This window comes from Peromyscus leucopus, chromosome 14 (genome assembly GCF_004664715.2).
Source record: "Peromyscus leucopus breed LL Stock chromosome 14, UCI_PerLeu_2.1, whole genome shotgun sequence".
In the NCBI taxonomy this organism is placed as follows: domain Eukaryota; kingdom Metazoa; phylum Chordata; class Mammalia; order Rodentia; family Cricetidae; genus Peromyscus; species Peromyscus leucopus.
Window position 1 is genome coordinate 79,911,010 of NC_051075.1, and position 27,555 is coordinate 79,938,564.

A 27,555-nucleotide genomic window follows, 5' to 3' on the forward strand; every position below is an offset into this window, starting at 1 on the left:
CGGCGCTCTGCCCGTGGGCTCGGCCGGGGCTGCCGCCAGCGTGCGGGCCGCGCCGGGCATGTCCTAGGCGGCGGCCCCGCCCAGCGCTCGGCCGGGCGGGCGGAGGGCCGGGCTGGGTCGGGCCGCGACCAGGCGGGCGAGCCGCGGGTCTGGCGGGAGCACAGGTAAGACGCAGGAGGGCCGCGCCGGCCCTGCGCTCCCGGCGGCTGGGCCTCCAGCACCGCACCTGCGCGCCTCGGGGCCACACCGGAGCGGGGAGGGCCTGGACAAAGGCGGCGGCGAGGAGGGCGCTGGGCGAGGGCGCCTGGCACACCTGGCCCGGCCAGTGCCCTCCGCCGCCGATGCTGTCCAGGTCTGTGCGCGCCCGGGAGGGGCCGCCTGGCACCGGCGACAAGGCCTGGCCCCGCGCGTGTCTACGCGGCCTGCCGAGCGGGTAGACCTGGGCGCCGGGTCCCCGCCCGGGCACGGCCAGCGCTGATTCAGGAGACAACGCCGCTCCCTCCCCCTCTGGGCCTGGCGCGCCCGCCCGCCTCCCGGCCTCCTCCCGGCTGCCCGGTCCCCCCTCCTTCCCGGTCCCTCCCTCCGTCTTCCTTCTCTCGTTTTCCTTTAGCCGCCACCGTCTCCCGGCTCACCCTGCCTCCTCTGGGCCTGTCGGCGGCCGGGAGGGGACCTCGTTCTGTCTGCTCCTTTCATCCGCTGTGCTGCCCCCTGCCTCCTGCTTCTCAGCATCCGCATCGCCACCTCCTCCTTCACCTTCGGGTGGTGGCTCTTCTGGCTGGGGCGGCTGAGGGGACAAGTTTAGGGTGTTTATTATTCTCCCTCCTAGCAACGATGGCCGGGCTAGCCCAGCCCCAAACCTCTTCCAGCAGGCCCTGGCTCCGAAGCCTTTCCAAGTTGGACTGGCGGTGGCCGTGGTCACCCCATGACCAGGGTCCGGGCTTTGGCCTCCCCTCCTTTGAGGGACTCCCTGTGCCTGCTGCCCACAGTGAGATGGCAGCAGGTGATGTCAGAGTGGGAGACATCCAGGCTGGGTGGGGCCGGGCTGCTCAGTGACCCTCTGGGGGCTCCCTCGACAGCCCTGACACCTTTGCTGGTAGGATTGGGTCTTTCTGGGAGCTAGGACTATGGGGACGCCATGGGGGTCTGTGTCCTGGGGGCTGCAAGGGCATTGAAATCTTATTCCTTTAGTCCCTGCCCCTCTAGAAGCCGGGCCCTAAGGAAAGGGGGGCCCAGAGTGGAGTCAGGGGGTGTGTTCCTGCTACCTGGAGCTGTCTTCTACTGAGGCAGGTTTTTTTTTTTTTTCCTGATTTCTGATGGAGTGCTGTGGGATGCTCGGTCCCTCGGGCCTTCACAGATGGGCAGAGCCCCGTGTTCTTGCCCGCTGCTTACCCTGAAGGGAACTGAGACCTGGGTGGGCAACCCTGTGTTCGGGCCTCCAGGCATGGCTACTGGACATTACAGGACAGGGCCTGTGCTCTAGGATCACTAGTGTGTATGATCACACTTCCCAGAGAGATGAGGGAGGGCCTTGCATGGCTGTGCCTGCCTCAGTGATGGCTCCCACCCAGCCAGCCCTGTGCAGGACCCAGAGTCTTTGTGCACTGCTCTGCTTCTCATCTAAGTTCAGACTCTTGCATGCTGTGGCCCTGCCTTCGCCTCTGCTCCCGGGTGGTGGTGGGGTAGGGGGGAGGTGGGGGGTGGGGGGCAGCCACTCTCCTCTACCCCACATTGATGCCTTATACCTTGATGAATCTTCCACTTGTCTTAGTTATTCCTGCTATTTCTCAGTCTCCTGACTCAGTTATTTCCTTGTGAAGTGTGTGGGTGTATGTGTGTGTGTGTGTGTATGTGTATCTGTCTGTCTGTGTCTGTGTGTGTGTCCGTGTTTTAAGGTACAAGGGTTCAAATCCAGGGCCAGGCACCCACCGGGAGGGGCTATGCCACTGAGCCACACCCCAGCCACTGTACTTATTCTTCACAGTATGAGCTAGATTGTGATGCACTGGGACTCAGGAGCTCTGGACTGCCCTCTTGAACCAGTATGCCAAGACCATACCAGTTTGGTAACAGTACCAGCACAGAGCCACTGCCCAGACCCATGCTGGGGTTCATGCTCTGCTCTTGAAGCTAATTTCCTGTGTTTGAATAAGGCTTGGGTTTTCATGTTGGACTGGGCCCTGTAGATGGAGCCAGTCCTGTGCTCCGAGGACTTCTTTCTTGCCCCAGGATTTGCAGAGTGGCCTGCTGGGGGAAGCAGACCCTCTGGTATGTCCTGGAGACCTCCGTGGGCCATGTTGGGTACTACCTGGGAGCTATTTCTCAAGCTGGCTTTGGGCATATCCAGGGGACCAAAGTCCAGGCTGGGGGGCCCCACTGTTGGCTCTTTCCCTGCAGGGCCAGGCAGGCCTCCTCAGTGCCAAGATGAGCGTCACATCATGGTTCCTGGTGAGCAGCAGTGGTACCCGCCACCGGCTCCCACGTGAGCTCATCTTCGTGGGGCGTGATGAGTGTGAGCTCATGTTGCAGGTGAGTGGGGACTTCTTCCGTTTGGGAAGGTGGTTCAGGGACATCAAAGCCAGGAAGAGACCCCTCATTGCCTGGGCCCTAGACCCACAGGTGGGCACGAGCAGGGGTGTGAGTGAGTGTTCACAGACCTGGGCGTTTGCTCCTTTGTGTCAGACCTGTTTCTGACAAGAACATGCTCAGTGCCGGGGTCCAGGAAGGGTGGGAGGGTATCCCATGCAGATGGCGCTGAGGGGGCATCTTAGAGGGTACTGGAGGTGGGTCATTGTGTCCTTATTGCTACACTATAGGGGTAGCCCGAGGGCGGTCCTGGAGGTCTTGTTCCCAAATGTGTCCAGATGGTGGATAGTGCTGATGACTTCTTCATGTGCCCCGACAGCATAGGTCCCCTCCATGGGCCACCTGGCTCTCAGAGCCTGAGGTGGGTTTCTTGGGGCTTGTGCATCTAGCTGGGGAACAAAGGGTGGGATGGTGTGCTGCAAGGTCCATCCTGGCTTGGGCGTACAATGGACTCCCTGCAGGTCTGAACTGCTCCCACCCCAGCATAGAGCATGGGGTCCTAGCCTCAAGCCTCTGGGCTCCATGTCCTGTCATGGGACTCTGAGAAGGAAATGAATGTCCTGTTGGGCTCATCTGGTCCAGCTAGGGGGTCTGCTCAGGTACAGAGTGCCCCGGGAGTGGTGGCACCCAGATGGGTCTTGTACTTAAGTTTTCATGTACGGCATGGCCACCCCGCACACTCCTAGGGTATGTGAGGTTCCCAAGAGTGGGCTGAGCTTGAGCTGAGCACAGACAGCCGGACAGCCATCTTGATGCACCTGCCCAAGGCTAGCACAGCCCAGTGCCATTGCTGCTTTCTGAGAGGTGATGTTGGAGCTGGTCCCTAGTGGTGTGATATTAGGAGGTGGGGACATAAGGGTCCTCAGGCGTGGGATTAAGGTCTGTCTTAGGTTTCTGTTGTTGTGATAAAAACTATGACCAAAGGCAACTTGGGGAGGACAGGATTTAGTTCACCTTACAGCTTATACTGTGTCACGAAAGGAAGTAACCCAGGGGCAGGAACTACTGAAGTAGGGGCGGTGGAGGAACACTGCTTACTGGCTTGCTCCTCATGGCCTGCTCAGCCCACTTTAGTACTCAAGACCACCTGTGCAAGGAGAGGTGCTATCCACAGTGGGCTGGGCCTTCCCCTGTCAATTAGCAGTCATTCAAATGCCCCAGACTTGCATGCAGGCAATCTGGTAGACGCGTTTTCTCAAGTGAGCCCCCCCCCCCCATTCGACGCTACCTTGTGTCAAGTTGACAAAAAGCTAGCCAGGACAGGGTCCTTCAAAAGATGCCTGAGGCAACTTGTCCACCTGTTACACCATGTGAGGACCCAGCCAGAAGGTGCTGTCTGTGAAGTTGCCTGTCTTCGGCACCTTGATCATGGATACCCATCCCTTAGCACCATCAACAGTAAGTTTCTATCATTTACACATTCCACAGTCTAAGGTATTATATCACTCCACAGGCTAGAATGGGTCTGGATATTGTGGCTTTTCCCCAGATGATGTCTGGTGAGCTTCAACTTAACAAAAATGTCAGCTGCTCCTCCTGCTGGGAGACTCCTAGGTTCCCTGTACAGCCCTCTGTCCCTTCATGACTCTGCAGGGGGAGAGGAGTCAGATCTGTCCTGCAAAGTGCTGTGTGGGTCATGCAGTTTCTGCCATGCAGTGTGGCCTTGTTTACGTAGCACGAGAGAGTGCGGAGACTGTGGAAGAATACACAGCGACGCTTATTTATTTATGGACATTGGTTTCCCGAAGCCTGAACTAGCTCTGGATGGTTCTTCATCATTGGAAAGCGTAAAGACTGAGGAGCAGGTGGAGCTGCAGGCTGTGCTCCCAGCCTGGTACCCACAGCCCTAGCTGGCTGGGTGCTTCCTCATGGCCTTGGCAATGCTATCTTCCCCAGGGTCACCAGGATGGCTCCATGGAACAGGCAACACTTTGGGGCCTATGAGAGGAGCTGGAGTGGTCCTGGGGACCCAAGCAGGCACTGCTTCCTACTTGGACCTGGCCTTACCCCTGCACCAGGTCTCCTCCTCGGGGGTCACAGTACACAGAGCAGGTTTGGGGTCAGGTTCTTAGTTTCTGGGCTTGTCAGTGGTGGAGCTCTAACAGGACCATGCTGGGCAGCCCCTGGTCTGGTGCCCCTGTATCTCTGCCCTCCTTACCCCTGAGGAATGTGATTATTTATGGAAGGGGTGCCTCCCTCTCTCTCTCTCTCTCTCTCTCTCTCTCTCTCTCTCTCTCTCTCTCTCTCTCTCTCTCTCTCTTTGGTTTTTCGAGACACGGTTTCTCTGTGTAGTTTGGTGCCTGTCCTGGATCTCGCTCTGTAGACCAGGCTGGCCTTGAACTCACAAAGATCTGCCTCCCGAGTGCTGGGATTAAAAGCATGCACCACCACCACCGCCCGGCAGAGTGCGTCTCTTTTACATGCAGACACTGAAGTTTGGGAGGTCATGCAGGAATAGAATTAGTACAGAGAGGCTGAACCATCCAGCACTGCAGCAGGCCTTGCCCCCGCCCTGCCCAGCTGGCCCTTGTCCAGGCCACCCCTTCCTCTCAGCTGCCTGGTGGCCAGAGGAGTTACATATCGTTTGGACCCTCCCTGACCCAGCTCTGGGACCTTTCAAGTAGCCTAGGCTTGTCATCCTCTGTCCCCTCTATCTCCATCTCTGCCGGGGACCACACCCATCATTGCCCTCTGTTCCCTGACCCTGCACTGGGAGCCTCCAGCGTTTTCCCGCCCCACCTTACACCATCCCTTACTCTTCAGGGTCCGATTCACCGTCCACTTTCCTATTCGTGCTCTCCATTTCTCCCTGTCACCGCCATTGCCCCCCACCTCCCCCAGGCAGCTCCTCCTGTTCACTTCAGCTCTTGGAGAGTCTCCCTCCCTGTGGGTCCTTCTGTCTGGTGTCCGCTCCTCCACCCTTGGCCAGCCACAGCAATACACCTGCTTCAATCCCTGTGTGGGGAGAAATGTGAGAAGATGCTACTGTGGGTGGGATCGGAGGGCCGAGGACTGGCCAGACACATCTGCATGAGTGAAGAGCAGTGAGGAGGGGAGGGGTCACAGGGTTGTGTGGGAAGGACCTCTGCATAAGGAGCTGCAAGGTCCACTGAGGACAGAGGGGCAGCTAGGGGAGGCGAGCAGTCTCAGCAGGGCCATAGCTGGTTAAGAGACTATGGATGAAGTCTGGCAGAGGGGCCAGAGGAACCTTGGGGCTGTGCTCTCCAGGGCCTGCTGTTTGTTCAGCACGGTATTCCCAGTGCAGACCTGCCTGGCACAGAGCCAGCACCCATTAGCGACATGCTGTGTCATGCAAATGTGAACATATGCATACACATGCGTACATATTTTAGGTGTCTGCAGGTGGCTTTTTTTTATGTGTTATGTATGACATATGTGTGTATGTGTGTCTGCTGTTAGCCGAGACCTGGCTTCTGCCTCCACCTAGTCTGTTCTTTGGCTCTCTTTGGTTATGTGTGACACCCTAACCCAGAAAGCACATCCCAGAGCCAAGCAGCCTCAGAGGCCTTGTGCACAAAGCAAGTCCAGCCAGCTGCTGTGGGTACCTATGGCTCTGCTCTGGTTGTACTGGAGATGAGCTGGCAGGAAGGCATGCCCAGAGGTCGGGTGTGGCCACTGCTAGGGTCAGCACAGCCAGGACAGGGCTCTTCCCATGGAGGGTGCCAGGCATGAACTTTATAAACCTATAATTTTAACATTTTAAGTAAGCCCAGGCCATTAACTTCTCCTTTAGTATGTGTTTGGTGCTCTTCTGGCCACTTCGAATGCCTGTGATTGTCCACTCTCTGAGGCCAGCCCTGAGTGCTGGCCCAGAGCTACATCTGGCTGGGCTGGCTTCTAGCTTCTGAGCATGTGGGTGTGGCTAGGTGAACTTTACTACTGGCCCTAGGTGTTGGTGAGGGAACATTTCTGGCTGGGGGTGGCAAGGAGGCAACTACATTCCTACCCTCCCTGAGAGGGCCTTGTCAGGAGGGACAGTCCTAGGAGTTGGTGGGCTTCCAAACCTACCATGAGTGGGGCTCGTGGGAATCCTGTGTCAGAGGTTTTGGAACTAAATCAGAGTAGAGTAATACTGTGGGAGGAGAAGGGTGGACGCAGGGGAGGAAGGTCCTGGGTGGATGGCATCATGAGGGCTGGAACCCAGGCCAGGTGGGGATGTGATGTGACTAGAGCCAGTCTAGCCTGGCAGGGAAAGGGGGGTGTGAAGAGGCCTCCATGGCTTTGGGGCTCTGGATATGCGAGCCCAGGGGGCTCAGGAAGTTGCTCAGTACTGGGCAAGGACTGTCAGACCAAAATGGGGGGAGACCATGTTTTGGATGTAGACTGAAATCTGCTGAATGCAGAGGTCAGCAGAGTACCCCCCTAGGAATGCCCAGGGGCATGCTGGGTGGGCATTCCTGGAAGCATCCTAGAGGGTAGAAAGGGCTGAAGTGCCCGGGGCTGTCCAGAGTGAAGGAGGTCATCAGGTTCAGGGCATGGGAAGCTTCAGGCAAGAAGCTCTCCAGCCTGGAAGGGTCAGCCTGAAGCGCTACCTTCCCACCCACCCTGTCGGGTCTACAGAACCTAGGGCTGTCTTGGACCACACCTACATCCCTGCGCCTTCTGGATGTTGGCCCTGAGGCTGAGCTTCCCTGAAGCAACTGGTCTCTCTTGCCCCAAGAGCGTTTATGTCTGCTAGGGACTGAGAGGTGCTGGCCTGTGCACAGGGTTATCTGGCCTGGCCCTTGACCTGTGCCATCCAGGGCCAGAGAAAGAAGGAGGCATCTGCGGGTGCAGCTGTAGACAAGGAATTTGGACCAGACCAAGATGGCCCTTGGGGATAAAGCTGGCCAGCTCAAAGACGACAACACACTCTGTCGAGACCTGTAGCTTTGAGAACAGGTGAGCTGGACCAGGAACAGGCCTGGGGAAATCACAGGGAGACATTGAGCAGGTGGAATCTTAACTTGTATGTCCCTAGCGGGAATATGGGCTATGCTGAAGGAAGTAGCTAGAGGATGACCACCCCTAGACACTGCCCTCCAATTATATCATCCTTGTATCCCACCCACTCCCAGAAAGGACTGAGGATCCTGACAGGATGAGGTGTCTCATCCCCCAGAACCTGCCTCACTGCAGCCAATTCATCCTGGACAAGCCAGCTACCTTGGGCTGCAGAGTGCTTATTCCCCAGGGTCAGTGGCTGTGAGGCAAAGCGGCTCTGCTAAGGGCTCCTTGGAAGCCACTCAGCTGCAGTCCTGTCTTTAGAACCTCCCCTACTATCTCCTCTGAGGCTGGAAATATTCTCCTCTGCCAAGCTGGATGGCTAGCAGTAGAGGTGGGCTGGGCCAGAGCCCATGTCCCTCTTCTCCCTAGTCTCTGCTGGAGGCATGCTCACCCTGAATGGATTAATTATTGTTGGGGGCAGAGCAGGGTGATGGTACCTGGAAAGAAGAGGGGCTGGGTTCTAGTGATGGGCAGCTTGAGAGGCCCTGAGTAAGCAGCTGGAGGGGCCCGTGCCCTGACTTCTGAGCTGAGAACCCACACCCTGATACACCCTCTGTCAGCTGTGGGGCTCTCACCAGTGTGCTCTGGAGGTGGACCTTGTTTTTGGGCAGTCACTGCCTGGGTCATATATGCTTCATCTGAGCTCAGTGGCTTCCCTGAGTTGACTGGTTCTATGGTCCTCTCTTAGGCTGAGCTCCTCGGGGCAGGGAAGGGGGCCAGCCAGACACCACCGTGGCCAGCAGTGTGGGGCATATGTGGCATGGGGATGGAGATGAGCACTGGTGCTGGGTGCTGAGATAGTCAGCCTCGCAGACAGGGTGACGTGGACCCACACTGACAGTGCCTAAGCAAGTAGCGTGACCCTGTTCCCGTCTACATCCTGGGGGTAGAATCTGGGCCTCAGCCATGTGAAGAGCTGGGGGACTGACTAACTTGGGAAGGGTCCTGGACAGGTTGGTGGTCAGGAAAGGTAAGACCAACTTGGAGTAGAAATACCACATGTATGTTGAAATTAGTGCCACAAGCCCTGCTGGGGTGGCCAGTGGAAGCTGGACGGGGGAACCAAGAGACAAGTGAGCACTGCTGGCCTCCGTGTGTGCCCATCACGCAGGTCTGGTTGCTCCTGTGGCCTCCGTGTGTGCCCATCATGCAGGTCTGGTTGCTCCTGTGGGCTCCGTGTGTGCCCATCACGCAGGTCTGGTTGTTCCTGTGGGCTCCGTGTGTGCCCATCACGCAGGTCTGGTTGTTCCTGTGGGCTCCGTGTGTGCCCATCACGCAGGTCTGGTTGCTCCTGTGGGCTGGGCCTCCCCTGCCTGCCCGTGGGAGGGAACAGCCTGTTTCAGATGACCAGAGGGTTCCCATGCCCTCCCACACTGACCTAGGAGCCAGTGCTTTGCCCAGGGTGCTGGGGAGGACGCTCATGGAAGGAGAGGCTGGGGAGGCAGAGGACGGAGTGGCCCTGGTGTCTTGCACAGCTCTCTGCCTTGCTGCGGCAGCTGTGTGGTTTTGACTGCACACTGTGGGGGAGGGGGAGGGGGCGCGGGGACTTGAGGCCCATGGGTGTTGGTATCATAATAGGCATTGACAGCATGGGATGGGGCACCTGAGGACCACTGTCTGTTCCCTCCAGTCCCGTAGCGTGGACAAGCAGCATGCCGTCATCAACTACGACCAGGACCGTGATGAGCACTGGGTGAAGGACCTGGGCAGTCTCAATGGGGTGAGTGTGCTGGGCTCTTGCTTGGCCCCACCCCAGCCCTGATCGTACCCGCCTCTGGCTCCCTCCACTCCAGGGACCCGTCCAGAGCCCCTGTTCATCAGCTGTACAGGCCAGAGCTCTGTTCAACTAGGGAAGTACAAAGCTAGGAAAGAGACAGACAGACAGACAGACAGACAGACACACACACACACACACACACACACACACACACACACACAAAAGCAGTGAGATGTGCCCAGCCCAACCTGAGAAGGGGAGTGTGTGCCCTTTTCTCTTGTTCACTGAATGTGACTAGGGAAGGAGGGAGGATTTGGGTGCGAGGAGCTGGACATGGACTAGAAGGACAGCGATGGCCTCTCTGGGACATCATGTGTTTGTCCAGTGTAGACATGTCACTCTACGTTCGTTAGACGTGGTCCATCCCAGAACACTGTTTCAATCAGAAAACAGACGTGTGCGGTCCTGAGCAGGACCTGTCCCACAGCCACCCCAGTGTGCCTTGCCTACACAGCGTGAACCCGGGACCAAGGCTGGACATCACCTTCCACGCCCCTCCTCCCTGGTCCACCCTTCAGATAATGTAGTCCTTCCTACAGGGGCTCTGTGACAAGTAGGCCTTCCCTGCCACCCACTGGGCTTTGGAGGCCCCCTGGGTCATCTGGCCCAGTCCCAATCGGGACTCCACCTGGGCCCTGCAGGCTCTGCTACCTGAAAGGTCTGCTCAACTGCTCTAGGATAGTGAGCCAGGAATGCAGGAAGGCAAGGAGGGTCTGCTCAGGCCTCCTCTTCCCCTTTCTTCCTTAGACATTTGTGAATGATGTGCGCATCCCAGACCAGAAGTACATCACACTGAAGCTCAATGATGTCATCCGCTTTGGCTATGATATCCTTCTCTACTTTGCTCCCTCAGGACCCAGGCCCCCACAGTTGCTCTGCTGACTTAGAGCAGACTGGGGATTTCTTAATCACTGCTGAGGCTCTCAGGCTTAGAGGTTACCTGAGGCTGGACTTCCTCTGCCGGTGGGGCATTCTGTAAGACTCTAGCTCCTGCTTGTCTGCATGCTCAGCTTGAGGTCACAGAGGGGCTGAGGAACAAGCCGGCACCCTTTGGGACCCAGAGTCCTGCTTGGACCTTGAGTTGTAAAGCCTGGACATCCTGTATGAGTACAGTGGGGGCATGATTGGTGCTCCCCGAGAAGGGCCCTTTTCCCACCTCCAGGAGTGTTTGAGTCCACCTACTCACCGCTGACTACAGTGCTGGCCTCCATGCTCCAACCACAGGCCCTTCCTGCTCCTCCTGTTCTGTGTTCTCCTTAACTTGTAGCTACATTCCAACATGTACGTGCTGGAGCGTGTGCAGCACCGTGTTCCTGAGGAGGCGCTCAAGGTCAGTGTCAAGCAGGCCCACGGGCTAGGAAAACCCCGCTTTGCAGAGCTGGCTGTGAGGGCTCGGACCCATAGCCTGCTGTTCTCTGCTCCTGCTTTGGTCTGTTTCCCAGACACATTCCCCAGGCTCCTGAGCCACCCTCTGCTGGCTGCAGGTGCCGTGAACCAGTGCTGCTTGGCCTGTCCTGCTGGATGGCCCGGTCCAGCAGGTGAGAAGTAGTCATTACCCTCACTCAGGCTTATATAGCAACAGATGGTAGGGACAGCTGAGGAGGGGACGGGAAGGTGAGGCTGAGTGGAACAGATGGGGCTTTTTGAGCCCTACAAGATACGGCCTTGGACCTTGTAAGTCAGGAAAGGAATGGGAGAGTCTTGGCTCAGGAGATAGCCCAGCATGTGAGCTGGGAAGCAAAGGATGTAGGTGGGGCACTGGGATCACCTAACAGGAGGCCAGGCTCCACTGGGAGGAGAGTGTACTACCGGTGGGCCAAGCAGGGCGGAAAGCCAGACCGCACTCCTTCCTGGGGCCCTGGACCCACCCAGGGGAGGACACAAGGAAGGACCTAGTCAGGCCAAGAGGGACAGGAAGTAGAGTGTAAATGGAGGCCACTGGTATGTCCTCTGGGTTGGTGTCTTTGAGACTGCTAAGGTCCCATCAGTCGGCGTCTCATCCAGGGAGTTAGGATCCTGGGGGCTGTGGCAGGCCAGTGTTTTCCTGTTTGTGTAGGTCGTGGAGCTTTGAGCTCTGGTGTGAACCATGTCTGGTCTGTCTTTACCCAGGTTTCCAAATGAGTTTGTAAAGTTCAGGGCCATGTAGCTAGGCCCCTGAGTGCTTACCTTGCCAACGGCCTGTTTCGGGTGGGGCCTGGAGGATGGTAGTCTCTAAGACTCTGCTCTTGTGATCCTTGCTGGCTTTTTCCCTTCCAGAGAAGTGAACTACAGTTCTCTCACTAGCTCTGGGAACTAGAGAGTCAGTCTTCCATAGGTCTAGACCTTCAGCTGCCCACCAGATGGACTAGTCTTAGCTTCTTTCTGTTCTTTGTGGAGGAGAGGCAGGGCTGCCTGGGTTGTTTGAAAAGGCTGGCACACCACCCTCACCCTGTGTGCTTGTCCACAGCACGAGAAGTACACCAGCCAGCTGCAGGTGAGTGTCAAGACCTCTGCACCCAAGAGGGGTGAGACACTGCCAGAGCACACCCCCTACTGTGAGTCCTCACAGCCCAGACCAGAGAAAGGGGACCGAAGACATGGAGCAGGTAGGCCATGGGTGTGGGGACCGGGGTGGGTGGGGAAGGGCAAAGTTACAGAGCACCCCAAGGCCTGTCTGTCTCTATTTCCTGTCTCCCATTGCCCCCCTGTGTACCGTCTCCCCCTGTTTTACCGTACCCCCCTTCCCCGTGTGACTCCTCTCCCCAGCTTGCACTCCCATTCACAGCACAGCTCAGTAGTCAGGGCCCAGGCCTGCTTAACCGTGGGCTTGTCCTGTGTATCTGCACACACCTCCCCAAGCATGCCCACTTTCCTCAGGTCCTGGGAGCCTCTGATCATCAGATGGCCACCCTGGGGTCTGCAGCAGGACAGAGGCAGGCAGGTCTAAATTGCCCAAAGTCTGATTCTGCAGATCACATGGCCACTGGGGCCAGGGTGGGTAGGTGAGTCCAAGGTAAGGACCGGCTCATACATTTAGGGAGCTAGTGCAAAGGTGGGCAGTGGTATGTGAGTCCGGGTGGGTCTGAGGATGGCATAGCAGATAACAGGTGTAAGTCCTGCCTGGGTGTGCAGCGGCGGCGGGCTGCACAAGCTCTAGGTGGAAGAAGGTGTCCCAGGAAACCAAGGCTCATGTTCTTCTGTATCAGGAAGGTCACCTTGCTGCCCCAGTCTTGACCAGCATCTGCTGTGCTCTGTGGGTCAGCCCATGGACCCATTGAACTGCTGGCATGTGGCTGGGATGCAGGTGTGCCCTGCGCAGTGAGCCATCTGCCTCTGAAGCCTGACCCGTGCTTGTCTTTGGGAAGACTACTGGGAACTGGGCAGGTTTCCAGAAAGTCACCTGACCTGCTCAGAGCACCTGTCAGTGTCCAGGCTCTGAGTATACACAGCTGTGACAGTGGCTCGGAGCGGTCCCCGAGGTTACAGCAGGTGCAGCCAGCTGGGCAAGTGAGTTTCTCAGTCCTACAGAGCAGACACAGCACTTTGGGAGACTCAAGATAGGCTTGGAGCCAAACGCTTAGAGAGTACTACGCAGTGACAGACGCATGCTGCCTCAAGGGCCCCTACGTACAGCTCTGGGCAAAGAATGAGGTCCTTAGGCCAGTGGCCAGGGTGGCAACAGGAGAGGGGAGTGGATGGTGGAATAAGATAGTGTATGTGAGCCGGGCAGTGGTGGTGCACGCCTTTAGTCCCAGCACTCGGGAGCAGAGCCAGGCAGATCTCTGTGAGTTCAGGCCAGCCTGGGCTACAGAGTGAATTCTAAAACTGCACAGAGAAACCCTGTCTAAAAAAAAAGATCAGTGTATATAGTATACCACAGGGGAACGACATAATGAAACCCATCATTTGTTTAAGGAATATGTGGTAATTTTGTAAAGAGTAGAGTCCCTCGGGGAGCAGGAGACATGTACACAATACCAAGGGATAGCCTCCATTCTACAGGGACACTTGCTGACTGCAGGTAACCCAGCCTTCAGACCCTCTTGCTGCCTGCTGTGTGAGCAGCTGGGCCAGTAACCTGACTGTTGGACCCAGCAGAAATGGAAAGGGCTTATGGGGGACAGAGCTGTTTGTACATCAGAGCCAACACCCTGCCCGGGGGCACTGGACTCTGCTCTTGTCCAAATAGGAGCTGAAAACCTAGATTCATGGGAGGTAGAGTGTTAACTTCTAGACAGAGATCCAAACATTAAAATAAACTCACCAAACTGTCACATTGTCTACTCAGACCGTGGTGGCCCTCAGCCCCAGAACCATTGTGGCAGAGCCGTTTCTAGAATCTTAGAAGAGGCTGAACCTTGTTTGTGGACTCTTGTTGCCCTGTATACTGTAAGGCAGAGGGTGCTCCTCCTTGCCCCAGGATTCAGTGTCCTAGGATAGTCCTTCGTCACTACCCAAGAGAGGCCAGGCAGGGCTAGTGGTCATCTTTGCCCACAGATGTGGAAACAGGCCCAGAGTGGTCAACAGCTGGCCAGGGGCTTGAGGAGCTTCAGGTCCCCGCTGGGAGGTGAGACTAGGGCCTGGTCCACAGACTGGCCCTGTTCCAGATCGTCCTGTTGGAGGCCATAGCAACCTGAGTTCCGAACTCTCCCCTCCAGAGGCAGTAGCCTACCGCACCCCCCTGTATGGGCAACCCTCCTGGTGGGGTGAGGATGACAGTACCACACCACCTGAAGACCGGCACCCGGAGGAGCCCTACCCAGGTGAGTCGGTGCCCAGGCTGTGACGGGGTTGGAGGGGGGCTTTTGAAAGGCTTGGCCTGAGAACCCCTCCCTGCAGAGCGTCCCAAGGGCCTGGCCCAGCAAGATGGCGAACTAGACAGCTGCCACGCTCCTGCTGAGCCGCCGGACTGCTCATTCAGACGGGAGCCCAGCTACTTCGAGATCCCCACGAAGGAAGCCCCACAGCCCCCACAGCTCCCTGAGGTGCCAGCACAGGAAGTACCCACAAAAGACCAGGAGGCAAGCGGGGGTGGGACGGCCCCTGTGGTACAGAGCCACGCCTCCTTCACCATTGAGTTTGATGACTGCAGCCCAGGCAAGGTGAAGATCAAAGACCACATCACCAAGTTCTCACTGCGCCAGCGGCGGCCCCCCAGCAAGGAGGCCACACCTGTGGAGATGGTCTCAGCCGAAACCAAGGTGGCCGACTGGCTGGTGCAGAATGATCCGAGCCTGCTGCGCCGGGATGGCCCAGGGGATGACCGTCAGAGCACCAAAAGCGATCTTCCTATCCACACCCGTACTCTGAAGGGTAAGTACCTGCTGGCACCTGGCAACTTTTTTTTTTTCGTTTGTTTGTTTTAGACAGGGTTTCTCTGTGTATGCAGCCGTGGCTGTCCTGGAACTCGCTCTGTAGACCAGGCTGGCCTCGAACTCAGAGATCTGCCTGTCTCTGCCTCCCGAGTTCTGGGATTAAAGGCGTGCGCCACCGCCGCCTGGCTAGGCAAGTTCTTAAGCTAGCAGGCGGTCCATGTCTGCCTGTCCCCACACACTGACCGCATCAGTGAGGGCCCAGGTGGTTTAGCTGATTTTCCTTTCCCAGTGAATTGGCCAAGCACCGCCTGCCTGGTCTCGGGGGCAGTGTCTGGTGTCTTCTACGTCACTGAGCCACACATGCCCGGTCCCCAGTGGTACAGAACTTCCTTCCGCGTGGGAGTCAGTGTGGATCCATTCCCCGTGGGCGTGGGGTAGTGAGGCTCCCTGACGCCGCTCACTGTGTGCTGACGAATATGGGTTCCCTCAGGCCACAAGCACGAGGATGGCACACAGAGCGACTCAGAGGACCCCTTGGCCAAGGCTGCTTCGGTGTCTGGAGCCCCAACAGAAGCCAGTGGGGAGCAGGTGCGGCTGCAGAGGCAGATCAAGAGGGACCCCCAGGAGCTGCTGCACAACCAGCAGGCCTTTGTCATCGAGTTCTTCGACGAGGATACGCCCCGCAAGAAACGTTCGCAGTCCTTTACACACACCCCACCCGTGGACCCCAAGGCTGACAAGCGCCGGGGCACCGGGACTGCCGACAGGGAGCGTCCGGGTGTCACGGTCCGTGCGGCAGGGAGCAGCTCGGGACCCCAGAGGGCCAGCTCGCTCAAGAGAGAGAAGACGGAGGAGCGGCTGGGCAACACTTCCCCCATCCCCCGTGCCCCCACACGCCCCTTTGGCAGTGTGGGCCGCCGCTCCCGCCTGGCCCAGGACTTCATGGCCCAGTGTATGCGGGACAGCTCCCCAGCCGCCAGGCCCGTCCCCGAAAAGACACCTCCAGTGCTGCCTGCCCCCCTGACACCCCGTGGGGCCAGCCCCGTGACCCCCTCAACCACGCCACCGCCCCCCGCTGACCCCCAGCTGACCAAGGCACGTAGGCAGGAGGAGGAGGACAGCCTTAGCGATGCGGGCACCTACACCATCGAGACGGAGGCCCAAGACAGAGAAGTCGAGGAGGCCCGGAAGATGATCGACCAGGTGTGGTGTAGGGCCAGACGTCCCCTCGTGCGGGCTGTGGGGCGGGAGGGGACTCCAGGGCTGACGGTCACGTTGGGGGAACAGGTGGTGGCCCACTATCAAGTCATGTGTCTAGTCCAGCTGGGCAAGAGGACTCGGAGGAGGGAGGAGGGAGGAGGGAGGAGGGAGGAGGGAGGAGGGAGGGCCCCCACCCCTGCCTCCTACCTCCTACCTTGTCAGAGTAAGGCTTGTTTCCCACCCGCCACGCCCAGCTGAGTAGCTGGGGCCACATCTGGGTGGGAGTAGAGATCCAGGCACCTCTGACCCTTGCTCCTGTCTCCTTTCGGCAGGTTTTTGGGGTGTTTGAGTCCCCTGAACTCTCTAGGGTGTCCTCGGCTACCTTCCGCCCAGTCATCAGAGGTGACAGAGATGAACCCAGTGATGGAGGTGTGGCCCAGCGGATGGCTCTGCTGCAGGAATTCGCTTCCCGGGCACCAGGCATGGCCCCCCAGATGGAGCAGCAGGTATGAGGCTGGCCAGCCACCCCAAGAGCAGTCACGGGAGCAGAGGCCGTAGCTGCAGACCCGGCTGGGACTGAGTCCTGATACACTGAGGAGGCGGAGCAGTTGGTGGTGGCCGGGGTCACACGGGCCCTCCTGGCGGCTCTGGGAGGGGGTGTTGCCTGGGGCAAGTACAGCGTGGGGGGGCCTCTTCTAGACCCTGGCCTCTGTTCTGGGCGTGCGCCCCCCTTGCCGTGGGTCTATCTTCTTGCCCCTCTCCCTGCAGAGCCTCTTGGTCCCAGGCTCCCCTGGAGGTCAGAAGTGGGTTTCCCGATGGGCTAGCCTGGCTGACAGCTACTCAGACACTGCCTTGGCAGGTACGTGAGCCCGGGGTGGCTGTCAGGGTTGGGGGCCGTACCGAGCCGGCCTCAGATCCTGACTGTGCCGGCCTCAGATCCTGACTGTGCCTGGAAGAGGGTTGGGGCTCTGTGTGCACGTAGGACCCGCAGGCCTGCGGCCGCTCTAACCGCATTGGCCTTGTGCTTTGCAGAGGACGGTCCTGGGCGAAGAACTGGAGAGCCTGAGGGGGCCTTGCCTGTGCGCACGCGGCGACTGCTCCCTCAGTTGCCCAGTGACAGGGCTGACAGCCCCGCGGGCCTTGAAGCTGCCAGGCGGAGTGGCCCAGGGCCACCTGAGCTGGGCAGTGAGCAGGCTAGTCGCCTTATAGGCCAGGAAGATCTGGACCCTGATAGCCTCAGTGATGCCAGCGGATCAGATGGCGGCCGTGGCCCAGAACCAGGCCCAGAGCAACAGGAGGAGCTAGCGTGGGCCAGGGGTCGGCGCTCACCAAGAGCCCCTGGGGAGCTAGCCCCCACCTCTTTCTTCATTGGTGATCAGAATGGGGAGGCCACCTTCCCCAAGAAATCGTCTGTGGCTCCTGGAGAGGTGGATGGCCCGGGACGGGTGGTCCAGACCAGCCCTTCAGCAAGGGATGGCCTCTACGTCAGTGCCAATGGGAGGATGGTGATCCAGCTCCGCGGTGGTCGGTCCCCAGAGCCTGACACGGCTCCACCCAAGGAGGCCCTGGCCTTTGCCCGGCAAGAGAGCTTCACCAAGGAGCCAAGCAGTGGCCCCCCAGCACCTGGGAAGCTCCCTCACATTTCTAGTCACCCACTCCTACAAGACTTGGCTGCAGCGCGGGCCTCTCGCATGGACTTCCACACGCAGGACACCCACCTGATCTTGAAGGAGACTGAGACGGCCCTGGCAGCCCTGGAGGCCCGACTACGCTCCAAGTCTGCAGATGAATGTGAGGGGGGCAGCACCCCCAGGCCTCCAGAGGACTCCCTGTCTGGGGATTCAGATGTGGACACGGCCAGCACCATTAGCTTGCTCAGTGGCAAGAATGGACCCAGCCCAACAACCCCCCCGACTCCAGGGCCACAGAAGGAGAGCCTGCTGTCTCCACCGGCAGTTCCAGACCCAGGGGGTGCTGCCCAGGGCAGTGCCCGAGATCGACTGTCGGAGAAGCAGCACCGCCCTCCGGGCCCTGCAGACGTGGGCCATGGAGAGCCATCAAGGCGCCTGGCTATGCGGCGTGGCCATGGGTCCCGAGGGTCCCTGGACTGGCCTGAAGAGGAGCGAGGCTCTGGCCTTGCCCACCTGCCCAATTCTAACCATGAGAGCCCTGAGGCCACTGGGACAGGCCGACAAGGGCCCCGCCGGAAACCAGTGGCCCCTCCACCCTCCCCGGCTGCCAGTTCCACCACCGCTCAGAAGGTGCAGCAGGCACTGACCCGCTCCAACAGCCTGTCCACCCCGAGGCCCACCAGGGCCTCCCGACTCAGGCGGGCCCGTTTGGGGGATGCCTCGGACACCGAGGCCGTGGATGCCGAGCGGGGGACCACAGCCAACCCCGAGCCAGCAAATCGACCAGCCCCTGAGCAGGCCAAGAAACTGACACGCTTGGACATCCTGGCCATGCCCCGGAAGCGGGCAGGCTCCTTCACGGGACCCAGCGATTCTGAGACAGCCCCGGCCCGCACTGGCTTCTCTGGCCGCAGTGCTGAACTCTACAGCACCAACCGCAAGCCCACGATGGCCGAGGCCCGGGCTGCTGCCAGGAAGGCGGCTGCTGCTGCCGCCGCCAGCACGGGCCCCCGCCAGCCCTTCAGCAGGGCCCGCCCGGGCAGTGCCAGATACTCTTCCAGTGAGTGTGGGGTGACGGTAGTGGGGCGGTGGGGGGGAAGGATGGCCAGCAGCAGCCGAGCCCCGGGGTAAATGTGTTGTGGACCTGCACACACGTGTACACTGGCCAGATGTGCCCATGGCGCCTATGTGGCAGAAGACCCTCCCCAGGGTGCCTCCCCTCCCCCCAGGGGTCTCGGTGCCAGGACCTTGAGGTTGGCACTGCCAACCTTGGTATCCCGAGGCTAGCACTTGTAATGACTGCAGGGGCCTAAGCTGCCCACCTGGGAACCCGAGGAGGGCTCCCCAAGTTCTCTGTCCCCTGTGCTGCTGTGGCTGTGAATCCCAGGGAAGGGTATCTATCTAAGGGGAGCCTTTCTGACACCCTTGAATGCCCACAGAGCCCCTGGCCCGAGAGGGTTGTGTCAGTCCACATGAGCAGTGACCGCTGCTCCATGCCCTGAGCTCTGTGTGTACAGTAAGAAGGGACAGACAGACTGCTGCAGATGCTGGAGCTGGCCCCATTCCTGGGATGGCCGGGCCCAGTCAGTATAGCCTCTGTCCCCGCCGAGCCGGGGAGCTGTGCCATGGCCCAGTGGATTGAGGGGATTGGTTTGAGCCAAGGTGCCACAGCCCCACCCCTTGGCCTTGCTGTTCCTGGCTGACTCCACTTCCCCCCTCTGGCCCCCAGCATCTTCTCATAGACCCCTGCCTGCTGGGCCCACTGGGAAGGGACACTGTGGCTGCCTTGACTGGGGACTTGATTTGGCAGAAACTGCTGTCCCTGACCTGCCAGCACTGCTTAGCATGCAGGCCACCCACCCCTCATCCAAAGGGTTTGCTGTCGGAGCTGTTTGGGTCTCACAGCAGCCCTAAGCCAGGAGCCTATGATCCTACCTGGCAGCCATACCTGAGGATATGTGTCTGATGCAGGCTGTGGGGGCCTGGCCTCACCCGCCGGTGTGAGCCAGCTGTGTAGGACCATAGCTGGTCCTTGTGTGCGGCTTACCCCATTCTCTGCCCAGCACCCTTTCCTGGCGCCCAGGGAGCAGCTCACAGGCACAGCATCTACTCCTCTGACCCCTCCCACCCCCCTGGATGTTGCACCGGCCCCAGGAGTGCCCAGTCCCTGGCTCTGCATGTCCTCTGGGCTGGTGGTGCTTCTGCTGGGGGGGGGGGGGGGGGGCGGTGGTGGTGGTGTCTGGGGACAACTGTGATGCATCTTGTCCTTCAGCACAGGGCCCTCCTCCTGAGGGGCCCTGGGGCTACCGATGCACTGAGTGTTCTCTGTTCTGTTCTCGCTTCTGAAACCAACCCACTCACTCAAGGCACACGGCGGCGGCAGCAGGGTTCGGATTACACGTCCACCTCCGAGGAGGAGTATGGGTCCCACCACAGCTCCCCTAAACACACACGCTCCCATGCCTCAACAGCCACACAGACCCCAAGGGCCAGCAGCTCTGCCCGGGCTCGTTCCCAGGCCCCCGGCCCCCGGGACACAGACGACGATGAGGAAGAGCCTGACCCTTACGGCTTCATTGTGCAGACAGCGGAGATCGCGGAGATTGCTAGGTGAGTGATCAGGCCGTGGGTTCTTCCCCTTGGCTGAGTGCTCGCCTGGGCTCCTGACCCTCAGTAGGTGTGGAGAGTGTTTGGTGGGTGGTGGATAGACGAGTGGATGGCTGGGTAGGTGGACAAATGAGTGATAAATGGGTTGATAAAAGTGAATGAGTGAGTTCATGGATGAATGGATTGGTCCCTAGGGGATGGCTTAGTAGGTAAGTAGATTCTTGGATAGATGGATGAGTAGGTGGATGGGTGAATGTTTGTCTAGGACGGTAGGGAACTTTGAGTTCAAGCAGCTAGTGTGACCACAGTTTTTATTCTAAATAAACTTACATGGTCTTCTCTGGGTGTGTTCTGGGGAGGGGTGTGCAGGGGTGGGTCTAGTTGAGCTATGGCCAGTGCCCTGGTGGCCGGGCTCTGAAAGGTAGAGGACCCCCAGGACCTATGTGGACATCCGGGGGTTTTGTTGAAGATGCTGAACTTGGGAGCTTCTGAGGCACTGAGAAGGTGACCAGAAGCAGATGGCTCTCGGGAGAGTGGCCGCGTGGGGGTGGGGACCCAGTTGCTGGAATGAGGTCATCTAGGGGACAGGGTAAGAGATGGGTTGAAGAAGAGAGGCCTCCTGAGAAGCAGCGTGGCCTGTGGGGGTGCACGGCCTTCGGGCGAGAAGCAGAGGGATGGGCTCCCCGGGTCTCCGCCTAGTGTAAGGAGGAACACAACGAGGCATGGTCCTGTGGGATTCTCAAGCTGGACCCAGGAGACGGGCGCAGTGTGCCTCTTACAGGAAGGAACTAAGAGTGGGACCACTGGGGGAAGTGGCGGAGCCCTTGGAAGTTGGGTGTCGTCCAGAGTCAGGGGCCTGCTTCTGTGTCCTCTTGATTTCAGAACCATGGGACCAATGACGGGCCCAGACAGCCCTGTCGGGAGACCATGAGGGACCTTCTAGAGAGGGACAAGTGTAGTAATGGCCCTGGGGCAGCTGGGACCAGATCGCTGGCTAGGGTGCAGGTCCTAGGTAGACCCCTGAGGATAGCCATAGGGTAACCCGAGTCTGGTGGTAAGGGTTCAAGTGGGTGGACCGTGATGGTAATGAGCCCCAAGAACCTTTAAGGTAGGCCGGGCGATGGTGGTACACGCCTTTAATCCCAGCACTAGGGAGGCAGAGGCAGGTGGATCTCTGTGAGTTAAAGGCCAGCCTGGTCTACAGAGCGAGATCCAGGAAAGGCACAAAGCTACACAGAGAAACCCTGTCTCCAAAAACAAAAACAAACAAACAAACAAACAAAAAAAAGAACCTATAAGGCAAGAGACAGACTGTGGGACCTCCCTAAAAAGGGGTTCAGCCATGTGCTTAGGAGCTTGGGTAGACCCAACCGGGGCCTCAAGGCAACAAAGTCAAGGAATTGCTGCTGCCTCCTTGGTCCTCTGTCTTCTGGCTGCCCTCACTGGGACAAGCCCAGGACCCTTGTCAGCACAGAGATAGATATGTGTTCCCCCATGGTGTGAATCAGAACTGAGTTCTCAGCCATATTGGAAGAGCCACAAGGTCCCTTGACCCAACTCTAACCCTTGAAATCAGGAGCCCCGTATGGTAGCTATGGTGGTCTCCATCCCCACACCTCCCCTGCCTCCATTTGCCTGCTTGCCAAGGTGGTACCCACACTCTGTGCTTGGGTTGTATCCATGCCGGGGGCCCAGCAGCCACTGTGTCTCGGTTTAGTGTGCAGGGAGAAGAACCTTGGTCTGGAGGATTCCTTCTCACTCTTCTTTCTGGAGCCTTCCCCAGTAAGCCCAGCTCTGACAGGCCACACACCCCGGGCCAGGCCTTGACCCAGCACTGCCTCAGACAGTGAGGTTGTGCTCCCCTAACTCAGTGTGCATGGGAGGTTTGTGGGTCCCCACCACCCCAGAGGACCCCTAGCAGAGCTCATTTTTTCCTGTTGGCCACAGGCTGAGCCAGACACTAGTAAAGGATGTGGCCATCCTGGCCAGGGAGATTCATGATGTGGCGGGAGATGGGGATTCACTGGGCTCCCCAGGACCCACTCGCAGCCCATCTCTCGGGAATATGCCCAGCACCCCTGCCTCGACCATCTCAGCCCGTGAAGAGGTGAGTCCCCAACTTCTCGGGTGCACCACGTTGGGGAGGGTGTTCATCCTCCAGGGTAGAGGTCTCACCTTGTGTTTCTGAATTTGAGGGCTCCCTGCAGAGTCCCTGAGGGTTTGTGGTGTGGGAACTTGTCCTCAAGCTTAGCTTTCTACTTCAAGAATGTAGATGTTGGGAGGAATCTTGAGCAGATGGGACTTGGGGCTTGGCTTAGCCCTGGTCCATTTGGAGCCTTGGAGGCTCTCTCCACCCCTGGTGCCTGTCTGCATCAGGCAAGCCAGTGGTGCCTGGCTCTGTTCTCCGCAGCTGGTACAGCGCATTCCAGAGGCCAGCCTCAATTTCCAGAAGGTGCCACCTGGCTCCATGAACTCTCACAACTTGGATCAGAACATGAACGACAGCCGTGAGGATGCCCTGGCCAATAAGACAAGGCCTCGGAACCGTGAGGAGGCACGGTGCCCCCCACCCCCCCACACACACACACTGTGTAGCTGAGGGTCGGGGAATGCCTTGGACAGTGTGTCTGGGTTGTAAGATGGAGGCCAGCTAGCTGGGGGGGGGGGGGGGCGCGGTAGGGCTGCAAGCATACTAATGCCCAGGTCCCTCCAGGTGATCTTTGATAATCTGATGCTAAACCCGGTGTCCCAGCTGTCACATGCCATTCGTGAAAACACAGAGCATCTTGCTGAGAAGATGAAGTAAGTAGGCAGCCCCTGGGTGCAGTGCCAACAGGGTTACATGTGCTGGGCCTAGCATCAGTATCCGAATGTGCAGCCTGGTAGGCCGTGTGTGGGTAGCAAGCTCCTCATGCCTACACTGCTCCCTGAGGTTGGGCCCGCCTCCTCTCTTCAGCCCTCGTCTTGATCCCAGCTGCCCCTGCCAGAGTTGTTCCTACCTGGAGCATCAGGCAGCTAGTCGAGTTCCTGTTCTGGACTTAGTTTCCCTCTTAACTCCAGAAAGGGATGGCATCAGCTTCACTATGGCAAGAGAGAGGTCTGCGAAGGTCCCATTCCATGTCTCTGTCACTGCCCTTGTCCCTGCTCCCTTCCCAGGATCCTCTTCCAGAACACAGGCCGGGCATGGGAGGACCTAGAGGCCAGGATCAATGCTGAGAATGAAGTGCCCATCCTGAAGACATCCAACAAGGTCAGAGACAGAAGGACCCATCCTTGGACATGGCTCCCCACCCTGTGGGCTTGGCTGAGCTGGTCTGGACCATAACCTCAGTCTTGCTCCCAGTCTATCCAGAGGATATGAGGCCCTGCATGTTCTTACTGTAGCTTACCTCCTCTCTGTCCTTCCCAGGAGATCAGCTCGATCCTGAAGGAACTAAGACGTGTACAGAAGCAGCTGGAAGGTGGGTGTGGCCCAGGCCTAGGGCAGGCAAAGGCAACCCTTATGGGCTTATAGCCAGGTTCTCAACTGGCCTGACTCTTGGCTCTCTTCCAGTCATCAATGCCATCGTGGACCCTAGTGTGAACCTCGACCTGCTCATGGGAAACAGAGCTCCTGCAGGACCCACTCAGCCAGGGCTTGGGAAAGTCCGGCCAGCAGCTCAGAGCTCAACTTCACCTGCCTCGGTGGACACCTTGCTGCCAGCCCTGCCCCTCAGGAGCTTCCCACAACGGGCAAACTGCGGGCCCCCTGGCCTCCCGGAGCCTGCCTTTCTTCCTGATGCTGAGAGGTTCCTGATCTAATCTGTGGATGGGCAAGGCCAGCCTTCTTATGCGTGTGTCCTGTGCCTGCCTGTGCATCATCCCACAGCCCACCTGCCTGGCTGCAGGCGGTCCTCTGTGAAAACCCCACATGTGCCATAACCCCATGGACGGGTGCCTCCCAGGCCCCTCCTCAGCCAGCACCCCAACCACTTCATCCAGCCCATGGCTACCCCCTCCTTCACAGGCCTCCTAGCCTAGCCCCTGGGGTACCCACTGCCAAGGGCCAGCCGCTGAGGCCCCGTATTCACCTCCTCTCCATCACTTGTTTTGTCCCTAGCTTTCAAGGAAAGAGTGTTTCGCCCCACTGCAGGGCTCCACGGGCCTGACTTAGGTGCAGCTCCAGCCCGAGGCCTGTGTCGTCTCTATGTTGTGCTCTTAGGCCAGACAGAGAAAGGGGCTGACCCTGGGGCCAGTCAGTGCCAAACCCAGAAGCTGGATGGCTTGGCAGGTCCCCCAACCGTCCAGGAAGGAGGCTACTTGCTTTGTGGCCCCTGTCTGAATCCATGGCCGGAGCTGCTGCCGAGTCCGTCAGCCTGGGCAGATGAGTGGCCCCGGGAGGTATTTGGGGCAGGAACCCCACGGCTCTAAGCCTTTGGTGCCAATGCAACTGCCAAACCCACTGAGTTTGGGTACCGCCCCAGCGAGTCCTCCTGAGTGGGTTCTTCCCTACTAGGGACCTTGGACTTCCTTACAGTGGGACTGGATGTAGCTGGGTGGGCTAGCAGTCCCTTTGGTTGTGGTGAGTGCTTTACCAGTGTGGCGGAAAAAAGAGATTTGGAAGCTCCTGGCTTTGTGATCTAAACCGTATACCCCTGCCGTCCCAGATGCTGTGGGCACAAAGTGGTAACTGCAGCAGGCCCCTGTGGCCTGATGCTTTGGGGGGGCCTGGCAGGGACAGGCCCACTACTGGTTATGCTTTCTCAGGATTTGTTTGGCTGGGGCCTGCCAGGTGAGCAGAGTGTGGCTGCCCTGCTGCTGCCCCTTGCTGGTGTTTCTGGAGGCACTAAGCCAAAGAGCCCGTTGGCTGGAATGGGATGGGGAGCGTCCCATATCAACCAGGCTGGCGTGGGTATGCGCTATGCCCTGCCTGATGTGTGTGTGGGTGTTGCTCCTGAACAGGGAGCTGGGGCCGAGGTAGCTGCGGCGGGAGACCCGGAGCCCTCAGGGGCTAGCATGGGTCTCCCTGTTTACACTTAGATGATAGAGATTCATGCACGGGTCCTGTGTGCCTCTGCCTGGCCCACCTGATGTTTACGTGTGTGTGTACAGCCTGCCGTTTGTCTGGAGGAGGTGCCAGCCCAGCCTGTTGGCTGCTCCCTCTGCATGTCCCACACATTGCCCACAGCCTGCTCCCCATAGGAAATGGCTGTCCTTCTGCAGAGTCCATGCCTCCCGCCCCTGGTCGTCACTGCACAATTTTTTTTTTTAATGCACAAATTGGTGTTCCTCCTCACATTTAGCTCCTTCGTCCCTCCAGCCTTCGACCTGGCATTGGTATCCTACTTGCCTGGCTTCTTGAAGGTATCTCTGTACATTGTTCTCAGGTGGTCTTGTGGATGTCTATCAGAAAATGGTTATTTTATATGATTTGTCATGGAATTTGTTCTAATAAATCATTCTTCCACGTGGCAGCACACCAGCGCCTGCCGCCTTGGCTCTCTGGGGATGGTGTTGGGGTAGCTATGTTGTCTTGGCACAAGGAATCTCTTTGTGGGCTCAAGACACCAACTCAGCTTATGCCTTTGAACCAAGAACTTGGGAGGCAGGGATCTCTCAGTTTGAGGCCAGCCAGGGCTACACAAGACCCTGTATGTATGTGTATGCGTATATGTGCGTGTTTAAAAATCCATTCATACAATAATCCCTACTGCAGCCCCCCTCCTCCCAGTTGCCCCCCTACCTCCCTTCTCCAGCAGATCCACTGCTCCTCAGTTTCCCTTCAGAAAAGAGCAGGCCTCCCAGAGATGTCAACCAAACATGACATAACAAGATGCAACAAGACTAGGCAAAAACCTTCATATCAAGGTTGGGCGAGGCAACCCAGTAAACAGGAAAAGGGTCCTAAGAGCGGGCAAGAGAGTCAGAGATACTTCCCCTCCCACTGAAAAATCCCAAGCTAAACAACCATAGTATGTATGCAAAGTACCTGGCACAGGCCCAGGCAGGCTCCTTGATTGCCCCTTCAGTCTCTGTGACCTCTGTTAGCCCTGCTTAGTTGATTCTGTGGGCCATGTTCTCATGGTGTCCTTGACCCCTCTGGCTCCTACAAGTCTTCCTCCCCCTCTTCTGAGGGGTTCCCCAAGCTCTGTCTAATATTTGGCTGCTGTGGCTCTCTATATCTACTCCCATCAGCTGCTGGAGGAAGCCTCTGAGAGTGAGTGACTCACAGAGTGTAAGTGACAATCAGGGAGCCCGTATGGGTCTGACCTAGGTCTTCTGCATTTATGTTATAGCTGTGTAGCTTGGTGTTCTTGTGGGACCCCTAACAGTGGGAGTGGGGGTGTCTCTGATTCTTTTGCCTCCTCTTGGGACCCCTTTCCTCCTACTGGGTTGCCTCGCCCAACCTTAATGTAAGGATATTGTGGGAGGCCAGCTCCCACCTTTTAGATAGAAAGATAGTGAAGAGAGAAAGACAGAAACACAAGATAGCTTCAGGGGACCTGGATCAAAACCCAACAGTCCTGTCTACCTCTTCAAAAGGGCTTTTTATAACAATGCCAAAGGGCAGGGCAAAAGACCTCCCCCTTGCTAGATCAAAGCACATTGCACAGCCATGTGGAGACCCTTCCAACCACCTGGTCACCACGCCCCTGGTCAAATCCATCCCCTTATGCAGCCCTGCTGGGTAAAGCAGACTCAGATTCTCGGACCCTGAGTAAGCTCTCACCAGGAAACCTCTGTGGGTCTCTACAGGATAGGTGCCGGTCACATTGTAACTTGTCATGCTGTGCTTGGTTGGTATCCCCAGGACACCTGCTCTTTTCTGAAGGGAAGCAGAGAAGAAGTGGGTCTGGGAGAGAGGGGAGGTGGGGGAGGGACTCGGAAGAGAGGACGGAGGGGAAACTGCCCATCAGGATTTAATATATGAGAGAAGAAATAATTATTTTTTTAAAAAGGAAATAAAAAGCCATTGCTGAAATTCAGATGTTGCCACCAGGTGGCAGCCTAAGCCAGGGAGCAGCAGATGTTTGCTTTGTTTAAAAACTGCGTATCGGTGTTCTGCCTCCGTTCATGTGTGCACTTGCGCATGCCAGTGGAGAGCAGAAGGGGCCGTTGGATCATCTGGAACTGGAATTACAGCTGCCATCTAACTAAATCTGGTCCTAAACACTGAGCCAGCTCTCCAGGCAGTTGCTGACAGATCAGAGAGCGAACAGAACCAGGGCTGAGCCGTCACCTCAAAGGCCCTACTGTCCCGCTTCTGCCGACCAGGCCCCACTGGCTGCATCCACAGTCTCTGCAAACAGTCTTACCTGCTGGGGTCCAAGTAGCCAAATCGTGAGCCTGTGAGGGGACAGTCCAGATTCAAACCATAACGAGGAGTCATGGGGGTGACAGGACAGACTCCCTCCACCCCCAACACACACACACACACACACACACACACACACACACACACACACACACACAAAGC

At 58.2% G+C, this 27,555-nt stretch overlaps 1 protein-coding gene across 2 annotated transcripts; it reads left to right on the top strand.

The window, feature by feature from the left end:
* Cep170b (centrosomal protein 170B) lies at positions 1-25,557 on the top strand. 2 transcript variants are annotated; one of them, XM_028883697.2, is made up of 19 exons: positions 1-164; positions 2,395-2,526; positions 9,221-9,310; positions 10,115-10,193; positions 10,639-10,697; positions 11,814-11,952; positions 14,005-14,109; positions 14,186-14,659; positions 15,152-15,864; positions 16,194-16,367; positions 16,630-16,720; positions 16,894-18,552; positions 19,859-20,102; positions 22,047-22,206; positions 22,510-22,653; positions 22,813-22,901; positions 23,256-23,349; positions 23,509-23,560; positions 23,653-25,557. In XM_028883697.2, exons 2-19 carry the CDS (start codon positions 2,422-2,424, stop codon positions 23,898-23,900), a joined length of 4,719 nt encoding a protein of 1,572 aa, XP_028739530.1. In that variant the 5' UTR covers positions 1-164; positions 2,395-2,421; the 3' UTR covers positions 23,901-25,557. The 2 variants fall into 2 exon arrangements, with proteins under 2 accessions (XP_028739530.1, XP_028739531.1); XM_028883698.2 differs by having other exon boundaries at positions 19,964-20,102.
* Positions 25,558-27,555: the final 1,998 nt, after the last annotated feature.